This window comes from Rhagoletis zephyria, unplaced genomic scaffold (assembly GCF_001687245.7).
Source record: "Rhagoletis zephyria isolate East Lansing unplaced genomic scaffold, Rhagoletis_zephyria_1.1 Rzeph_scaffold_01755, whole genome shotgun sequence".
Lineage (NCBI taxonomy): Eukaryota > Metazoa > Arthropoda > Insecta > Diptera > Tephritidae > Rhagoletis > Rhagoletis zephyria.
The window spans coordinates 34428-55948 of record NW_016158839.1 but is presented as its reverse complement, the minus strand read 5'-3'; the positions used below and the strand labels follow the sequence as shown (position 1 = coordinate 55948).

Below are 21521 nucleotides of genomic sequence, written 5' to 3'. Positions count from 1 at the left end.
CGTCAATCCGCATTAGGCAAAGTCCAGACCCAGTGAAATGTCTGTGTATGCGCGTGTGTGCAGTGGGGCGGGTTGCGCATGCGCAAAAACGCAGATTTGCTGCAATTGGCGCAGAAGTGTACTATGTATTTATGTATTAAGCAGTATTGAATCAGTGCTTGCTTTACTAGGCGGCTGCTGCCATCTACCGTACAATTACAATGCGGCATTAGTTACAGCTGCTGCAAATGGCAGGCTTAAGTGCTTGCTCAAATACTTTAGCGATTGTATGTATGTGCTTGCATGTTTATGTTTCTGTGCATTCAAAAATGCATGCATGCTTCTGTAAGTGCTTTGAATATTTGCCTTAAGTCTTTGCTCCCTTCCTTTGTTGACTCTTTGATCCCTGTAATTTCACTAATAGCTCGCTGGCGCGCATTTATCAGTCGCACTAACAAGTAGTGCTTTGCAGTTACTACATTTTTCATACAAAACAAAAGTGAGAAATAAAATTACAAAAAATAGGCGAATTACTACAAAGTGAAATAACGCGCAAAAAACCGCGACAATGAAAATTGCCCAACTCGCCGGCACAGCCAAATGCGTGGTCACGTTCTCAACGCGCCACGCTGCAGCAAAGCAAATGAGAAGGAGTTCGGTCGAGTGAAACCGCATTGCCGACTGCATTTTCCTTCCTGCCATTTACCCAACTCATTGGCAGCCTACTGCAATTACATATATGTATGTCCAGTATTGTAGATGCCTGAGCATAGTTAATACCGCCTAACGTTATGGCTGCTGCGACCGTCTTTGTGATTTCCTCGCCAACCGTTGCACTATGGGTCATCTGCCGCAATAACGTTGAAAAAGAAAAAATAAATCAAAAAAATTAAAGCGTTCGATAAAGTTTTTATATGTACGTAACTATTTTCCACAAAATGTGTCCAGTATTTTCCAAATCGAATTTTCCATAGACTACGAAAATATAACTTTTGATAGTTTAGGAGGTAGAACCACTCAAAGTTGAAAACTTTTTCTGCATGGACGAAAATTTGTATTTTTTGTACTTTTTTGTCACGTTTGAGATGGATTGTACTAGAGCGGGACCCCCGGCACTGATTTAAAATTGGCCGGGATGGGCGGTATCGGGAAGATCTGTAAAAATATGGCGGGCGGGACGGGACCAAAATCCTTTCCCCACACTCCCGATAAAATCGCAGCCCCCGCAAATTCACAAAATCTTCCTTAAAAACGATGTTTGAAATATGCACTTTTAATGTTTCATTGAGACTAAAACGAACAGCAAAGCAAAACAGAATAATCGGAAGATGCCAAATATTTCATTATTATTTTTAGCCGACTTCCAAAAAAGGAGGAGGTTATCAGTTCGTCGGAATATTTTTTTTATGTATGTTACCGCATAACTTTGTTCCACGTCCGATTGGACCAATTTCGATAATTCTTTTGCATCGGAAAGGTAGTGTCTCAGAGGTTGTCCCATACTAATCTGGTTTAGATCCGATTATTGGATCATATTTTTATACGAGAATTCAAGTCGGTTAATTTGAAACAGATGAACATTTTTGTCAACCTTCGACCGGTTTGCAAATCCCGCCATACACGTTGAAGTCCCAACCGATCGTTTCAATTTGTTGTCCGTTTGTAGCCTGCTTTAGAGATAGATATCGGGACCCACGGGACTCGCGGTACAATTCTGAAAAACGTCGGGATGGGCGGGTTCGGGAATTAAAAATCGAATTTCGGGACGGGCGGGATCGGGATTAAATATTTAGTCCCGTGCCCATCTCTAATTTGCACATATCGAACCCTTTGCGCGAAATTATCGTATTGCCAGAAACCAAATTTTACAGATGAGCGTTTTTTCCATGATAAAAATATTACAAGGTAAAATCATTCTCTTAATTCGTCGGCCCTGTGGTTAGCATTTGGTATTTCATATTTTTGCGCCCTCCACCTAATAATATTTCCTCCATTTTATAACGGGTGGACGGATAGTATAGGACACGCTGTATATTTTTCTTTAAGATGCAATTTAAATCAGGGACAGAAAATAACAGTTTAAGTTGGCCAATTTTTTTAAGGCCGAAATAAAAGTATTTGCCTAATAATAAACAAACCACTTATCCAAATTAAACAAGTTTGGTATCAAATGACAGGATAGCTGAAATGTACAAAAGAGGAAAAACCACGTATTGAAAAATATTTTAATAGAAGAATGTCATTTATTACCATAGAACAAACCTTGAGTCGGTCAGATATGTGAATTTCCTTTGTATTAAATTATAAAAAAATATAAATATAGGTGGTAACTTTCGTTCGTTATTTCTGTTTGAAAGCTATTTCAGCCCGCTTTCATCTGATACTAAACTTGTTTAATTTGGAGAAGCGGTTTGTTCATTTTCCGAAATTGACTTTTATTTCGGACTTAAAAAATATTTGGCCAATTTTAACTGTTCAAAAAATAACTGTTATCTTTGGTCCGTTATTTAAATTCTTAAAATATGGTCATTAGTTCAAAAGATTTTTATTTTTGCAACGAAAAAAGTCAATAGGCCCCAAGGTGCATTGGTTGCTGTTCCTGTAGCTTATTTTATTGCTGCTGCTGTGCTGCTGTATCAATAAGTATTAAGTATACAAAGGAATTGCGTGTCTACCACAATCAGCTCATTGTCAGTGGTCTTGTTAAGTCGTTACGTGCAGACGAGGAGTATGCGCAGTGTGCGGCGGCTGGTTTAGTTGAGCGTTTGCACGGAGTGGTATGATCGTTAGTTGTTTGCTTTTGATTGCTAAATACGAGTAGTTAACGCGTTTCAGGTAAGTTGTCTTGTAATTGCACTCTGTTGCATCACTTGCCTAAATACATACATACATAGTTGCCGATCGGTGTATTTCATGCGAAAAGATGTGAGTACGTAAACAACTACTTAACTATTTGAAATATTTTGAAATAGGTATATATGTACATAAAATATTATCATAGCTTTTCTTGAAGTATTTGATTTATGTTATTTAGTGCCGTTTTCTCAAGTGGGTTTTATTTTTCAGAAAAGAATTTGTGCTTAAAGTGCAGATAAATTTTAAAATCTACGTGAGAAAACGGCTCGAAAGGAGTTTACGTTTTGGCAGTGAGAACCAAGCTGCACTTAACGCATTGGCCATCCCTCTAACTACTTCCAAACTAGTTCGGCAATGCAATTCTCGCCGAAATTATGTTGGTAAACATAACGAGCTTGCTTTATTCTGGGTGCCAGGTCACTCGGGAGTACCTGGTAATGAGACATTTGGCAAGCTGGGAAAAACTGATCTAGCCTTCAATCTCAGAAGATCTATCTAGTTTTTTGCTCTCGCTGAGCAGACGGGGCTGCAGACGACTTGTTGGACTGCTGACTGGCCACTTCACGTGACATAAATACTTGACTGTGATGGACATAAACGACAACTCCATTAGAAGGCACCTTACATTGTTAAGCAGTTGGATATTTAAAAGGTTTTTAATAACTTTTTAGGCAATTTTCATGACCATCTGCCAGAAATACTTAAAAAGTTTTTGGAAAATTTAAATCATTGAGCAGGCAGTTAATTGTTTCCACTCATACATAAACATATAGAACATTCATCATTACTATCACGCCGTGCTACTCAAGTTCATAGGTTCACATGAATATAACAATACGTAATTCTGAAAACTAATAAAACCAAAGTGAGCCATGCAACATCGTGTACCCAACCAAGCCCAAAATGTACGATGTAAGCGATTATGAATATGATGAATTAGACATTCAGGTTATTATCCGCAAACTGACATCAAACAGCATGCGAGCGCTGCAAGAGGTCCGTCCGTACGTTCACATGTGAGCGCACACTAAAGCTCATATAAATAGTAACTTAGAAAATGCATATGCCTTCAAGCAATACCTAACCAAAGTATAGGCCTTTATATAGCTAAATACATACCTATTTACATACATACATATATACATATTTATGATATGCGTGCACATTTGTACTTGCGAGCGTTCTCAAAATGAAACACAGGTGTTGCCTCGAGTTGCATGTCATGCCCACGAAACATAAAATTTCGCCTCGTTCTAATTACGGTTGTTGGTAATAGTGACTGTTGCTACTACATATTTACTTCAAATGTCGGTTGCAATTGAGATTATGTTTTACCTCTGTGGTTTAATGCTTTTTTCATTTTGTAGCTTTTTTTCGACTCTACGTACAAGCTGCACACGCCCCCTTTTCTGCATTCTTACATACATCTGTATGTACTTTTGTACGCATTTAGATGATTATTTTTGCTTGCTTGTGGTGCATGAAATTTTTACAACAAATTGTTTATAAGATAGCTTATGTGTGCTCTAACAGTTCTAACAGATGTTTTTACCGTTAGAAGAATACAAAAGAGAAAGGGTTCTTGGAAAACAGTATTTAGTTACGTATGTAAGTATATACATACGAATGCAGCACAAAGATACATACATACATAAGTACACACTTAAGTAGTTCTTAAGCAGGCAAATTAGATGGTTTTTGAAGAAGAAAAGCAAGTCACTCATTATTTCAAGATTATAATTAACCCAGTTTTGAATAGGTAATCTTGAATTTGTTGAAGGTTAGCGAATGAGCGGTTATAACTAGCGGTCTTCTTTGGTGAATAAAAGCCAATTAGGGAGGTAAAGAATTTAAATATTGAATTTTGTGGCAAGTTAAAAAATGTTCAATGGAAAGTTCAATGGCGTTGTTCGGGGAATCTGTTGATTAATAAGCACACACATAAAATTTGTCACCGTTCAGATGGCGATTCTACCGATCCAACTACACCATTTGAAAGATATTTTTCTGTAGATGAGTTGAAATTAACGGCCAAAATCGTTGTTTAAAAATTTCTGTATTTGTGCCTAGTTGTTGTTGCAATGTATTCAATTTGGGTTGTTTACGCATTTTGTTTTATTTCGTATTTGAAATTAAACTTTGCAAGAAAGACAAATATGATGATGAAGCAATAAATGATAACGAATAGGACAAAAAGTTTAAGATAAAGATGAAGATGAAAACAATGACAAATACATAAGAATTAGGGTAAGAACATTTAGTGAAAATTTTCGATAGGAATCGAAATAAATTCAGTTATAAGAAATCTAGTTATCGAAAGTTATCGCAATTATTCAAATTGAACAATTTTTATTGAGTTGTCGAAATTTATAGACACAGAAAATTAGTTGTCGAAATTTACAGATGCTTAGTTAAAAAAGATTATGGGATTACCGAAATTTGCTAAGTTAATTAAATTTATGAAGTTATCGATATTTATTGAATTATAATTATTTATAGAGTTAACGAAATTTATTAAGTGATTGTAATGCATCGAGCAATTTGATTTTATCGAGCTATCGATACTTACTGATTTACTGAAATTTGTCGATTTATCGATTCGAAGGTTTTGGAATTTTCAAAATATATCGAGATTTTAAGATTATATAAGTTTATCCAGTTATCACTGCTTATCGAATTTTATCGTGTTACCAGAGTGTGAATATGAAGCTAAGAAAATTAACCGAGCGAGCGAAATTTATAGAGGTATCCAAATTTTTTTAGAGTTATCTATTTCTATCAAGTTTTATTCATTTTCGAGTTATCGAAATTTATCGAGCCCTCTAAACGCAGTTATGGAAATGGGTCAAGTTATCGAATTTTGTTGAGTTATCGAAATTTATCGACAAACTGGAATGTATTGGGTCAATTCCAAATCCTGCCAAAGTCCTGAAAAAAACCTTCAAATATATAAAAAATTGTAGTCACGTTTTGGTTCCAAAGCAGGATGTTTACCGGTTAGTAATTTGATACCTTATACATAAGTTAAATAACGTACTAATTTAGAAAACTCCTCCAAGGGTCTGATAACTATAAAAACGGTCGAATTTCTACAGTAACTGGCACTCCTAGTACAGATAAAATTGGTACAGAATTTAAACAGCATGTCAATAAAGTAAGCCGTTCGGTTAAACCTTTCATAAAAACCAGAAAGAGTCACAACCCCGGTAGAAAAACAATTGACTGGGACTAAAAGCAATCCCTATTTTACATCTTAACCTTTATAACTGAGTTCACAAAAGAGCTTGGAGGCAAGGCATGGGGCTGGTTCAAAGGACACAAGTTACTCCAAGGTAATACTTACAACAGTACCTTAACAATAAATAAGACTGTTATAGGTTTTTAGGAAATGGTCGTGACACCACCCACTTATGACTACAAAGGTGACTCTCGCTAACCGCTTTATCGATTTCTTGGTTCAACTCGAAATATTATCGCAAACGTTTGAAATCGGGGAAAATAACCCTGCTTATTATGGCAAAGGTAATTTGTAAAAAGGTGAAACGAAGATACCTGCGCCAGTTATATAAAGTTCGGTTTCGCCGGAACTTATACTTATTTACCTGTATTAAAATATTTTGGGTTTGATGTAAAAGGATTTTTAATTTTGCAAATGTAAGTATAAATATGTAATTTGATAACGGGATATTGGAATTTGGGAAGTCCACAAAGCTAAAAATTACTATTTACTCGTATATAAATATATTAATAATTATGTGTATATACAAAATGTATAAATACCCTTATATTATGTAAGTGAGCATATGGGCAACACCTTATTTTACGTTATTAGCTTTAATTACCATGTTAAGCTATGATTACACTAATTCCCAAATATACCATGTTAAGCCCAACTACTTCAAAGCTGCTTTTTTACATTACATTTTTAAATAAACGCATACCTACTTTATACATATGTATCTCGTACACATCGTCGCCATCAATGCAAAAGGCCCTAAATGACAAAATTGAAATTTTAAAGCAGAAGCAAAACACTTTTAAATATAAAGAAAGTGTGTTAATAATACTTCTTGTACAAGACATAATAGCATTAACCTAAAAAGCTGGCTATATGATCAACCCAAGAAAGAGAAGGAGGCGGATCTATCTATTGGTGAACGAAAACAACAAAGTATCTCCTACTAACACACAAGCAGTCTTGCATTGGCACTCTTGGATATTTGAAGTAGTGAAAGACTAGGTTTATTTAGGATCTAGCAGCACTGCTACTGATAATGTCTGCCTTGATATCAAACATAGAATAATTTCTGTCAGCAGATGTTTGCGTGAGAAACGGATATCGAAAATATGGAACTACATGCATATGTACTGGGCGAGCTTTATAATGACATGGACATACTATTGCGCTGACATGGACATGTCGTACATACGTATGAATGAAGTTTCTCTGGAAAAATAATCCTTAAACTCGGCAGACATAGGCGAAAATATAAAATATTTGGAAAGCGCAATAACATCTGGAGATCATCAGGGTTATTCAAACGAACGAAGCTACGATCATTCAATTCCGTTATTAAATTGTCCGCGAAATACAACGTCTAAAATCGTACACCAACTGTTGTTTCCGAGAATACCGCGCATTACCTGGCCCTAGCTTAATTTGTTATGGATCTCACAGCAACCTACTGAAATACAATAATAAAAAAAAAAAACAATTTCCAAAAAAGAAAATAAGGTCCTTCTGCATTAATGGCGACAATAGGGACTTACAATAATAGAGAGCATTGATGGTTTTAGTCCAAGTGATTTATTAGGTAAACTTAAAATAATTTGATTAGAAAAAAAACGAATACATTTTTTAGGGCCAAATTCACAGCGCGTAGTTAACCACTGGCAAGAATGTAACTATCGATTTTGATATTCTTAGTGCTCAATTATCAAGAGTTTAAACCAAAATGCCCCAAAGTTTTAAATTTGTATATCGACTGCTGAGTGGAAGATCGACCTATCTCGGCAGCCAGTTCGATAACGCCCTTTGTCAAAACACTTTTCAAGAACGTTATAATTCAGAATTTTATTGAAACGTTTTTTGAAATAGAGCGTTTTCGAGCTGGCTGCCGAGATAGGTCGATCTTCCACTCAGCAGTCGATATGTAGAAAAATATTGGTTTTAAGAATTTCCATAGTTAATTATGGGACTGTGAATATAAGCTCATAGTTAATCTCTTGTTTATGGTTAAGTTAACAATGGTTTAACTAAGCACTTTGAAATCGGCCCCATGGGTTTGTTTTCCCTAAGGTGAATTCGAGGTCAAAATGCACCCACAAGTTTTGTTAGCAGAGTGAAAACAGTCACATACATATCTGTATCAAATTAAGAACTATACCTCGGCCGTGTCTAACTGTTAACTTATAATATTAACGATGTTCGAAAAATATTAATGAAGAAAATAGGGTTAAAGTTCTTCAATTTAATATTGCTTATATAACACCGTGCGACAAAAACAAAAAAAAATTCAAAACACACGAAAGAATCGATATAATCATGAAACTATGGGCCAAATATAGTAAAACTGCGTTTTTAGTTTTTCACTCTGACGTCAGGATTTTTTTCAAAGAACTTTGAAATTTTGAAGATATGATTAATTAAAAAAAAATATTTAAAAAAATCAGAAAGAAAATTCTGAAGGATCTAAAAACAATAAAGTTGTTTAGTTTACAAGGGCGAATAGGTATTGAAAATGGGGTTTTAATAAATTTTATCTTTTTAAGTTAATAAAGTTTGCTGGACGAAATTCGATTATGAGGTCGTGCGTATATTAGTCCTCAAACAAAAATTAAAACAAAAAAATACTGAAAATTTTTAAGGATATTTAAGGACAAAATTTGTAAAGGACATTTTCCATACCGATTCGTCCTTATGCACCAAAATTTTATTCTGTTATAATTATGCAGAATTTTTTCTATTATATGATACCCTTATTTTTATCCTGAAATTTTTAAAGAATTTTTTGAAATAATCATATTTTTTAAATTTCAAAATCCTTTTAAAAAAATTCTGACGTCAGAAAGAAAAACTAAGTAGGCAGTTATACTATAATTTACCCATAGATTCGCGAATCTATTCATTTTTTTTTTTATGTAAAATTTACTGTCGCACGGTGTAATACGCCATAAATAAAGTTGAACGCTGAATTTATTATATTAAGAGCATTCCTTTCTTTTAGCCTCTTGTGACACAATTTTCCAACTAAATTATTACCTCGAGACCTTCCTTATATGAAAATTTCGGCACAAAATTGATTTGAGAAAATATTAAAAAAAACTGTTAATTACCCAGAAAATGATTTAGGCAGGCCTTCCGAAGTGAAGCCATTCTAAAAGACCTACCCAAGAAGGACTGAAAAAAGTGTTTGCCTGCATGGCCTCTAGAAGGTCTTTTTCTATTTACTATCCTCTAAAAGGCCTTCTGAAATCCGTTCAATCAAAGTTCTTCTATGGGTGGCCTTCAATTTGTGCCTTTCCATATAAAAAAGAAAAGAGAAAGGAATGTAGAGTGGAAGGCCTATTGACTCTCAAGAAGGCCGTTTAGCTCCTGAAATTATCTACTGGGTAGATTTTTGAATAATGGAAGTCTATGTAAATAGTTAAACGTTTTTAACAAGCGGACCAATGGCTTGATCTTTAGCCTAAAAACTTCATATACGAAAAGTTTTGTGTATAAAGAACTGGCAATGACCTTATTTTGTTTTTTTTTTTACTTCAAAGACATGTAATACGAACTCACAAAGTGACGACCAAGGCTAAGGACAACCGTAATATTTCACAAGCTTCTCACCATACATACATATGTACTTTAAATTCAAATGCGTTTTTTAAACAAACCTTTGGACTAGAACTTATCAATGCGGTCTATAAAAGAAGTACATACATACATACATACATATGTTAATCTATATTTGTATGTACAATTTATACAAATGGTGAAAAATGATTTCGTTTTTGCAAACTTACCCGATCTTTGCGACTTTGTGCATCGGATATATCACTATCCTGCGATCGCTGTTGGTGTACTAGCTGAATTTTTCCTTGAGATATTGTTATATAATTCGTTGGTGGCGAAAAGGCCTGTATGTCGTCTTTGTCGTCATCTTCTTCTTTTATGTCAAGCGTTCTGAAACGAAGGGAAGAATAGTATGAAATGATTAATTTTAATATATGATTAAGAGATTACATACATATGTACCATGTAAAACAAATTGTACGAACATATTTACAAAATAATTTTGAATTTTTAATATGTATACGAAATGAATTTTTTTCGACTTCACATCTGAGTAAAATACATTTGAGTAAATCGTGTATTAAGCTTTCATCTTTACGAAAACATAAAAGTGGTTGCGTCTTTATCTTAAGTACTAACTGTCATAAATGAGCTCGAGTTTATACACCTAATCAAAAAATAGATTTCAAGTATTCGATTATAAAGCCTAAGCTTATTTGCTATACTTCTATGTTACAAATAGAAAAGCGATTATCTAAGAAAATAGATGTTTACTTGACACCCTTTTTTGAATTGCTATACAACAATTATACAACGTCAATTTACAAACTTTTACATACAACCTGATAAACTTTAGCTGCACATAAGCCGATAATCTGGAATCTACATAAAGTGAGTGCATCGAGAACATTTGCAGCTGTTCTTAGGCAGCCAGGGCTGCGTGGATTAACAAATTATCGATTATTTCTTGTTTTCAAAACGAAAAGAAGGTAAATGGGTTAATTGGGTGTAGTCAAGTATGTAAGAATGATAAAAGCTGAGTGGTTGAGAAGGAATTGACAGCTGCGTGAAAAAATTTCTATAATACCAATGTAATTAAAGCGACCTAAAACTTGAAGATTGTAAAATTGTGCCAAAATTTAAAGTAGCGTAAAAAGGGGTCTAGAGATTTGCGTTTAAAAAAGTAATAGTTAGTAAAGTAAAAACAAAAAAAAAACAAAAAATAAAAATGTATCAATATATATATATATTTTTAATATATTCTACATAATAAAATTCAATATGTGTTTGTAAAACTGAAAACACGTTTTTTCTCAAAATCTTATCTTAAAATATATTAAAATTTAGGATGACAAACAATTTTTTATCATTAACAAAATTCTATGTGGAAACAAATTTAAACTATCTGCTCTGTCGTTGAATTCGATGTTCTCGGTATCCGATTAGAAATCGAGATTTTTTTTTCGTTATATGTCGCACAATCCGATCTTATCGATTTTTACGTTTAAAACAGAAATATGCCAGTTTTAGTTGGTATACGCCATCGTTGAAGATCTATTTCTTATTCAACCTTTACCACAAAGATCTTGATACTTCACAATTCTCTCGTTTGGTTCACAAGTCATATGCTACGGGAGTGGTATACTAGTCAGTTCTTCTCAGATGATTAGATTGAAGAATGAAATCCGTCTCACTGATCTACATTTCCGTCTCGTTCATAGACACCTGATGAGCTATTTTGCCGGGAACCCAGAAAATAGTGTCGTTGATAGAGATGAAACGATACCATGCATGATACTTGGAAGTAGTATCGAAAAAGAGTATCGAAGTCTGAAAAATATCGGGCCTGAAGTATCGATACCAACTCGTATCGGTACTCATTGTGTATTCCGTATTAAGTTAAATTTATTTTTTTAAATAAGAAGTTAATCATCCTCTGAGAATTCTAAACTCCGAATAATAAAATTTAATAATGTAGGAACTGAAAATAAATAAAACTCCGTTACATAGCAGAACTATATGCTTAATGATGAATGGTGTTTACATAGATACAAACACATTGGAAAAGAGTACAAGTTGATCTTATTTAACAAAATATTTATTAATAAAATATTTCAGCGAAAAAAGTATTCTTTTGTTTGATGGTCAACCGATTTCTTGACGTGGTTATTGTTGCTCCTGCTTTCGAAAACAATCGTTTGCAAGGAACAGAACAACAAAGGAAACGCAGTTTTCAGTTCTTCCCATTCTTCTAATGGGTTCGACTTCAGAGAGGGAGGGCAGGAAAAAAAACGTATTTTTTTATTAAAAAAAAAAATAAAAAATAAAAAAAAAAATTTGAGGTCGCGCTGGTCGGTTTTTTATAAAAACGCTGATGTTTTAAATTTTTTTATTTTCGCGACATGTTTTAGTGCAAAAAATGTTGTTTTTACATGTAATTACTCAGGTATTATTGGGGAATATTCCATTAATTACATACCTGTCTTGGACAGTTAGAATCGGCCTAGTGCCTGAAAATATGCTTTCTAAAAGAGACTGCTATATTAAAACGTTGATACTAAACGATTTAACTCAAACTCGTTGCCAAGGAATTTCTAGGGTCCCTGATTACGCATCTGATTTCAGTTTTTCAAAATTTAAAATGGCGGATCCAAAATGGCGATCAATTGAACAAAAATTGCTGGATTTGTTCTCTTATACTCTTGAACTTACTTTGCTTTGCTCTTTTCTAAATAAAATCAATCTTTATTATTGATAACAGATTTACTGTAATTTTTGGTCATTACTTCATACCAACATTCGAATTTTCTTTGTATGAAAACTATGTAAAATAAAACCGGTTTTTCTTAATTCTAAAATCAGGAACCGATTTTTTTCAAATTGCAGTTTTTTGGAATAACTCGAAAACCGGATTTTAAAAAAAGGCGAATATTTGAAAACCCCAGTGCATTAAGTGCAAAAAAGAAAAAAATAAGGAAATAAAAACTTTGATAAAAAAGAAAAAAAAGCTCGCATATGCCCACTGCCATGCTGCTATTAAAGGACAGTATGTATTATTAACTAAAGTAATTTCCTATGGCTAATATACACTAGTCTTTATTTCCCAATAATTTTTATAGTGGCACCTGGTTTAAAAATTTGTGAATTGTTTGAGATTTGGTGATCGGAAAACAAAGAAAAAAAAAATTGAGCGTAAAAAAAATAAAAGCCCAGTTCAGTAAAACTCTAAGCGTTATTAATTTATTATGTAAGATGACGTTGTAGCGATCTTTGTGTGGATGGTAAGCTACTATTAATCGTATTAAAGTTCCAAGCTTTTCTCAGTACATAAATTTCGACAAATTTATTATATTTTGGGAATTAGAAAGGGGTCCACCGTTGAAAATAATACATTTATATGGGAAATAAGGTTGCATATGATACTTTTTTAAATAAAGTATATTTATCATTTGATCTCAAATATTAGTATGTATTGTCGGCCTGGCTTAAATATAATATCTTAAACAATGGCGATACAGAAAATGTGTATTAACTTGATTTCAATGTATTTCCGCGTATTATGAAAGTTAACAACATATTTCATGACAATCGGGACCATATTTAACATTTGCAGCCATATTTTGTTTGTGTGGTGGCATTGCCTGTGGACAAATCTTCAATATAGTATTTTAGATTTATGTTAGGTAAATACGTGTGCTAACCAAATTTTATCGAAATCGGATAACTTTTAACCTTTTCCGCCCTGTAGAGACTGTATCCTCAGCTCCAGAATTTAAAAGTCAAATTGTCAAAAAATCTCGATTTTTCAATTTTTCAAAAGCTCTAGCGACGAAACAAAAGGCGATAGAACATTCCACTTAGGCTTACATTAAAACTATAACTCTCGACAACTATCTCTGCATCTTATCCTGATGGTCGCTTATAGTCATTCTGGTTAATAAATGATAGTCATTCTGGTTAATAACTGATCTCCAATTAGCACTAATATGTGCCATTTTAAAGCCATAACTTTGCACCTGTTTTTTTTTATAAGTATTTACTCTATGTACATACTAAAACGGTAATTCTATATATTTTTGACAGTAAAGCACTGCGAGCTAATTTAATATTCCAACGACTGACAACAGACAGCTGCAGCTAGTGAAATCCATTTTATTAAAAGTTGAATTAAAATTTGATTTTGGTTTTTTTTTTCTGCGAACGTTCAGGATGTATATATTGGTCTAGCAGCAAATTTATTATTAAACAACAGAATTGATTTATCGAAGATTTCGTAAAACAATGGCGCAACTAATGAAGCTGTCCTTGAATGGGGAAAAAAATTAAATTACAAAATAGAAAAATTCGAATGAGATAATTTTAGCCAAAAAGAGTTATTGGTCGACTGCAATATGAAAGGTTAAAATTCAGCATACGTAATATTCCTAAATCGGTACACAATAAAACTAAATGTGCAAAACAGTTGGGAGTGTCAAATGCTTGCTTGTATTAAAATTTAAATTTTTTGCGACTACTATTATGCAAAATACATTTATACGTAACTTAGCATATACTTTTGTGGATTTCTTTAAGTTAAGAAATGATTCCAAGCACATATTATTTATTGATTTATACTCTCATACTGGATAGAATATGTACATTAGGGTGGTCCAAAACGAGTAAAGTCGGAATTTTAATGCTTTCACCCCCTAGGATTGTTCTATATCGAAAAAAGTGTACCCCTATTCTTTATTTTGAAATAAATAATTGGGTATTGCTATTGGGAATCCCCTGCAGAGAAAAAGAGTTTTTCGATAAAAATATTGATTTTTAAGAATTCTATACTATTTCTACGAAAAGTAGTTTTTTCCCACTGAGCGATCTCTAAATATTTTTTGATTCCAAAAAAAAGGGGTATATTTTTTCGGTATAGAACAATCCTAGGGGGTGAGAGCATAAAAATGCCGGCTTTACTTTTTCACATGCCTTTTTGGACCACCCCAATGCGCATACATATATATTTGTACATATATCTACATACATATATAGTATAATACATATGTACATTGTGTAGCTTAATTAATTTCATTTTTTTTTGTTTAACGCCTACAGTTAACTACGTGAACGTTGCCTCATTTTTGTTTTCAAGCTTCTCTTTTTGTTCAATTCGCTTAATTTCTTCTTTATAGTTATGTATGTCTTTTTTTGCTAAACCAAAAACTTGTTTTTCCTGCTGGCTGTCAATTGATGTTTTGTGAGAAATGAAAAATTTCATTCATAAACATTTTTGTGAAGTGTTGACTTATGCGCTGAAAGATGACGGCGACAACAGAAATAAAACAATAAAGCACAATTACAACGTGAATGGCGATTGCGAATGCGACTGCAACTATCTGTTGCATTTCGTTTGCTTAGACAAGTAGACGTTCCAATAGTCGAGGTGTTTACATACATGGATATGTATGTAAAAACCGATGTTTACATACATATGACGATATATGTAAACACTCAACCAATAACAGTAGCGGTCAATGCTGGAGTGACTGAAAGTGCAATTATAAAAGGGTTACTATGCTACTTCCGGGGAAGTCACTTCTGATTTAATTTTCAGATCCGAAAAATCTGCCATGGAAGTTGATACAAAATATAATTTCATATATTAATAATATTTAAATTGGGGCTTAAATAATATGGTATTGTTTGGCTGAGCTTCTCTCCCAATTTTTCGCGTGCGCTTCGATTTTGTCACACAAATGGAAGGACCTACAGGTTAACCTCGCCCCCCAACGGCCATTGATTTTTTATGAGAAGCCGTTTCATTGCAGAAATATACTAGAAGGCTACCATTGTCTGCCGAAGGGCGTTCCGCCATTTGAAAAAACTTGCTTTAAGATCTTGGTCGGAAGAGGAATCGAACCTCGGCCATGCCACCTCTTACCACGTGACCACTTATTAAAATTATATACTAAACCTCTTGAATTTACTTTTCGCCACTAGTGTAAATACGCGTATACATACATATATGTATGTGCTCATCAGTGTTGCTAGTTTTATTTTTTAACTGCAAGTTTCCGAAAAAACCAGAAAACTGTAAACTTCAAAAGCCAAGAGAGATTTAAAAAAATTAAGGATTTTAATTTTATTAAACATAAATAGAAAATAACCTTTTATTTAAAATAAAATAAAACAAACAGTTTAAATTATACAAAAACAAATTTTATAAACTGAATCATTTAAATCAAAATTAGGTTTACAATTTTTGCCTAAATAGCTTTGTTACTTTTCTTATTTTGCTCAAATTGATTTGTGAAAATCTTATTTCCACATTTGCTGTGGCGACTGGAATGCTGAGCCATTTGATTCAAAAGAGCAAACGCTGTTCCTTCCTTGCCCCTTTCTATCTTAAAGATATACTTAAAAAAAAAAAACGAAGGGAAATTTTAATTTGCTCATACAAATTGTAAATTTTGAAAAAAAAACTGTAATTTGTACTAGTTGAAGGTATTTTAAAAAACTTTTAGGTTGTCTAAAAACTAATATACAGTTAAAATAGTGGATATGGCAATACTGGCGCTCATAGTACGTGTAATGAAACTGTGCAAACACATTTGTAAGCTGTATTTGTGCCAAGCAGCAGCCACGCTGCAGTCAAACAGGCAGCCATTAAGTCTGGCTCGGCTTTGGAGAGGTTGAATGATGGTGGCGGTTCTTGTACTGCGTTGCTGAGGTTTACATATAAACACACTACATATACACACAGCGTCAAAAATATGCATACTTTGTCATTTTAACGATTTTCTTTATTTATATTTTCCATAGAAAAATTCGGTAAAAATTACTGTTGATATTTGCGAATTTTTTTTTGCCTCCAGTCTTGTTTATATGAAAGAAAGTACGCAAATATCAAAGGTAGCTTCTACCGTCTTTAAACTTGCACTTTATTGATACTTGCGGTTCTTGCTATTGATTGAACTATATTTTTATAAAAAAAAAGAAAAATTTGGTATGGAAAATATAAATAAGTAAAATCGTCAGGGTATGCATATTTTTGACGCTGACTGTATACACATATGTATATACAATGTTGCACATTGTACGTATGCAGATCTATATGAATTGACGAATACTCGTGGAAGTTATGCAAGCAGTTGCATGCGGCGTGACAGTCAAATAGGTGCATGGCAAAAAAGTGACTGCAGCACAGTCTCGTAGGTGACGGTGCGTCCGTATGTGCGTTTATCACAGCCTGATTGCCTGCCAGTCGACTTTAGTGCCTGTTTGTATTGTAATTTGGCTTATTTGCTTATGGTAGAAAAAAAAACAACAAAACAAGTTTTAAATAAATATTTTATTTGGTTTTGTGAATGCATTTTACTTTTTTCAATTTTTTACTCTACGATTTTTCTCAAAGCTGCAATGGCTTTGAATTTATGGCGACTGGATCGCCAACGCATTTGCGGCTACAAAGATGGCAAGATAACAATAATGGAAAAGATTAAATACACTTATGTATGTACTATGTACTCATATTTATGAATGTAGGAGCAACAATATATATGAAAATTTTAATGAATGAAAAGTGTGGCCCTTTGCTTTTGACAGAAATTCTTTTTTACAGAGCGGTTTTTTAATTCTAGTGAAAAAATAAAGTTTCAAGATGCTAAAAAATCGCTCAAAATACAAAAAAATTTTCAAAAAATTCAGACTAAAAAGGTCAAAGTTTAGATGGTAATTCGTTGAATTTTTCTAAGTTCTGTATAAAGTTTGAAAGTTTGACTTATGCGATTAATTAAAGCATGAACCATATTTATATAAAAAAATAACGAAAAAAAAAAATTAACTCGAAAAAGATTGCAAATATTAAACAAAAAAACCATGCACTAACTTTTGATTGCCAGTGTATATGTATGTGGTATTATATACTTATGTAGTTTAGTACGAAATACGGACCAGTATCGAATCGAAAAATACTACTCCTGCCGTAAGAATTACAACGGGGTACTGCAGGGTACACTTGCAATTATTTCAACTTTCTGCTCCTAAACTTCCCAGTGCCTTAGTGCCGCTATGCAAATAGTTTTAATGCATTCAAGTGAAAGTGAAAATGCAGCGTGTGAATTTTTTGATATTTAATTATTTCGTAATTGTTGATATACACAAAGAAGAGATAATTAAAGCGTTGCTTGCTCACGACAATTATAAACTTTCATTTCACTTATTTTTGGTTTCAACCTTTCCTTTTGTAGCTCATTAAAACGCTTAGTTTCTATTGGCCACCCACAGTGACTAAAAAAATAGTTCGGTTATTCCAAAGTAATATTAATTAGAATCTACGTGGTGGCCTTCGATTTGGGTCATATATAGCCTAATTTTATACCAAAACTTGCAAACATTTACGAAATACGATCCGTATTTCCGAATTTTTTGTGACCGAACCATGTAAAAAAAATCCATTGTAATAAGATTCTTTCCGAGATAGATTCTCAATGGGTTTAAAAGCTATGCATGTACATATGTATACCGTGTAAATGTAGTAAAAAAGATCAACATGTGGTCATTTGTTTGAGTCACTGTAAATATCGATTAAAATCAGAGACCGAGAACGCGTTCCAGTTTTGGTTTAGTTCTGCATGAGAACAAAATGTAATATAAAGATAGTAAAAGGAGCCAAATGTGAACAAAAGTATTGAGAGCTGATTGAACGAGGATCAAATGAGAACAAAGGTCTGGGAAACGTTCTGCTAGAAAAAAAAGCGACAACAAAAGTTTTGAGAACTTAACGCTAAGATTTAGAGGCTCGTCTGCGTATTGTAATGAAAAGTAGTTTCAGTGAGAACCAAGATTGTTGATTCTTAGCCAGAGGAAAGCATTCTGGGTCATTTCAACTTCCAGATCGTTTGTTATTAGGGTGCACTGTCCATTTATGGAACAATTTTTCATTCTCTGTGCAAGAAAAGTTCGTGTCTTAAGTCTTTCGTTCACCCAATTTGCACAATTATCTTTCAGTTCTTTTTTGATTAATTTTAATATTCCAACATTTCAAACTAATGAACGTTATGTGAAAAATTTTGTTCTTGCTTCCATTCTTCGCAAATAGTTCAGAGAAGATTTTAGTTCCCAAATTGTTGTTCGAAAGAAAGTTCCTTAAACTTTTGTTCCCGTTTAGTTCTTTTCCAAACCTTTCCCGAGGCTTTTGTTCCCATTTTGTTCTCTTAAAAATGTTCCTGAAAGTATTGTTCGCAAATTGTTCTCTTTGGAAACGTTCCAGAGGGGTTTGTTTTTATAGAATTCCTATTGAGCAGGTCCTCGACAGTTTTGTCCTCCTTTTGATTTTGGTTTTGAAGCGTTCTTGGGAACAAAACTACGGGAACGACATTTAAATTCGATCATACTCTTTGTTCTTTTCCCCTGATCAAAATCATTGAGCTGAGCATAACGGTATATTTTATTTTTAGAGGAAACAGCAACTACTATAGTTTTTAAAGGACAAACTGAGCATTTTTTGAGTGTATTTCAAAAATATAACCCTGGTCGGCCCAACGCCACATTTTCTGCGTGACATTAAAATCACTATTTTCACGGGATTCCTCAGGGGCAAGTAGCAGTTCGAGGAGAAAAAAGGGGGATATTTTTTTTTGTCTAAATACTGTGTATAACGAGGACTAAAGAAAATAATAGCTAATTTTGGTGATAAAAGCTCATTTTTTTTGCAATAAATTATTAGATTTTTCTTAACTTTTCTAAGCCTAGCAAAGTTTGGCTAGGTTTGGCTAAGATGCAATTATTAAGCAATAAAAGCACTATACATATTTTGTGAGCTTATGCCGCCATATTTTGTATTGCGATAGCTTCCGATTTCTAAAAAAGCTGCTATTTTCGCAGCTTATATTGATACTGTCATTCCTGAACTATTTACTTTTTGGAGGGTTGACCTCAAAATAGAGAGTAAACAAAAGCCTGATTAAAATTTGATCGCTAAATCGCAAATTGAAAAATTCTGAATTTTCAGGTTTAAAATTCAAATTAGTATAATTTGGAAAAAACTGCCACTAGAAAAAGGGGTTTTGTAACTAAGTGAAATTTTTTTCTTTCATAAGAATATTAAAAATAACTGCACTCAAATTAAAAATTTACCTCTTTAGACCTCTCGGTCGTTGATATATAAATTTTTATTTCTTACAAAAATGTTTTTTTGGTTTTGTTTTTTGGTTTTTTACTTTTACTCGGTTTTTGGTTTTTTACTTTAACTGGGTCCTACCACCGTAAAAATTGTTTCTAATACGTAGCAGTCGCTCCTTCGACGCCAATTACAATCCTCTCAATTACGGCGAGTTGGCAAGTGTAGTGCTCTCGCATAAGGGTCTCGAAAAGGGGGAAATTTCTTTTATAAATCAATTTATCAATCTTGTAAAAAATAATGCTTTATATCTGACCTGATGTGAGAAGGAAAACCACGCCTAAAGGGAGGCCTACTATTTATACCCCCTCCTCCAGCTTCTGGTGGTGAACGAAATTATGGAGATTAATAAAACTGGGAGAATAAGGGTTGTCGCCTACGCCGACGATTACTCGCCACTGGAAAATTTCTGTCATCGATAAGTGAACTAATGGAGAGGGCAGTAGGTGATATCTCTAAGATCTACGCCATAGAGAGGGCGACTAGTCTTTTATTTAGTAGTAGATTTCCAGAAGACAAAGCCATTATTTTTGTCGACAGTCAGGCAGCACTTAAGGTAATAGGGTCTAAGAGAATGAAATCGGGAGTTGTATGGAAATGTCGCACAACACTGACGCCTCTGAACCGTATCAACGGACGCAACAATATTGAAGGGCGGCTCAGAGATGCCAATAGAAGAAGCGGATAGCTGCGTTCTACCACCGTTTAGTGATCACGTTAGGAAATTTGATGAATACACCGTGGCCGCGACTAATTACTTGTGGAGCAAACGGCAAGATTGAGAATACATACTGAAACTCAATACCTCTGCAGTAAGTCTTTACACACTTTGCTATAGCAAAATTGTTTCCACGGTGGCGAATACTAACAAGTACTCTCAGAAAAAGCTTGTTGTGATGAGGATAAGGAGGAGTCAGAGGCTCAGCGCCTAAAGCACTTCGGTTCCCGCTTCTTCAACAGTCTGGGCTAGATAGCGCAGGTGGAACTGCTGGGACAGTAATTGGTTCAGTAGATTAATGACTTGAGCTACTCTCTCGATTATGGGTACGTGTTTCCTACTGACATTCGCTTAAAGCGGATTCCGAGTGAAAGTAGCCCTCCTAATCTAACCTAACCATGTGAGCTTATCTATAAAACAATAGCAAAAATACAAACACATATGCACTGTCATACGCTTGCGTTGTTAAATGAGTTCATATGCACATACATAACGAATTTTTTTCGAGATAGGGTTTGGTGCACCTTCCAAAATTTTTCCTCTTGTCGAAAGATGTGCTGGTACCAAACTATACGTTTCTAATTATAAATTTAGAGGTTGCTCATGATGCTCATATTTTACTCTAGAAGTATTGTGTACATATTTTAATCAAATAATTGGTTACGCAAACTAAAAACATTTCAAATTAAGATTATTTAAAAAAATATTACAAGCTACAGTTGTCATGGCAACAGTAGCTTTTTATAAAAATCACCAATATTTTTGCCCATTTCACAGCGATCCAGTAGCGCATTTCAAGGTCATTGAGCACCCTGTATTGGTTACAGTAGAAAATTGAAAGTTGGTGTAGATATTACAAATACCAAAAGCAAAAAAAAAAAAACGAATGGGGTGCCTCGTTTTCTAGGATGGCATACAAAAATTTTACCACTCTAATGTACATACCTACTTATATTCAGGAATCGATCACTGCTTTTATGTGGTACGTTGTCAGCATAACTAATTTACCTCTAAAAGTCTTTCCTACT

General features: G+C 33.8%; 1 protein-coding gene across 1 annotated transcript in view; it reads right to left on the bottom strand.

Annotated features, from left to right (window-relative positions):
• Positions 1 to 21521, bottom strand: part of LOC108365046 (uncharacterized) — an 81267-nt gene that overhangs the window by 49310 nt on the left and 10436 nt on the right. Inside the window, exon 2 of the mRNA XM_017618969.1 lies at positions 9850 to 10009. Coding sequence (XP_017474458.1) covers positions 9850 to 10009 — 160 coding nt within the window. The remainder of the gene's footprint in view (positions 1 to 9849; positions 10010 to 21521) is intronic.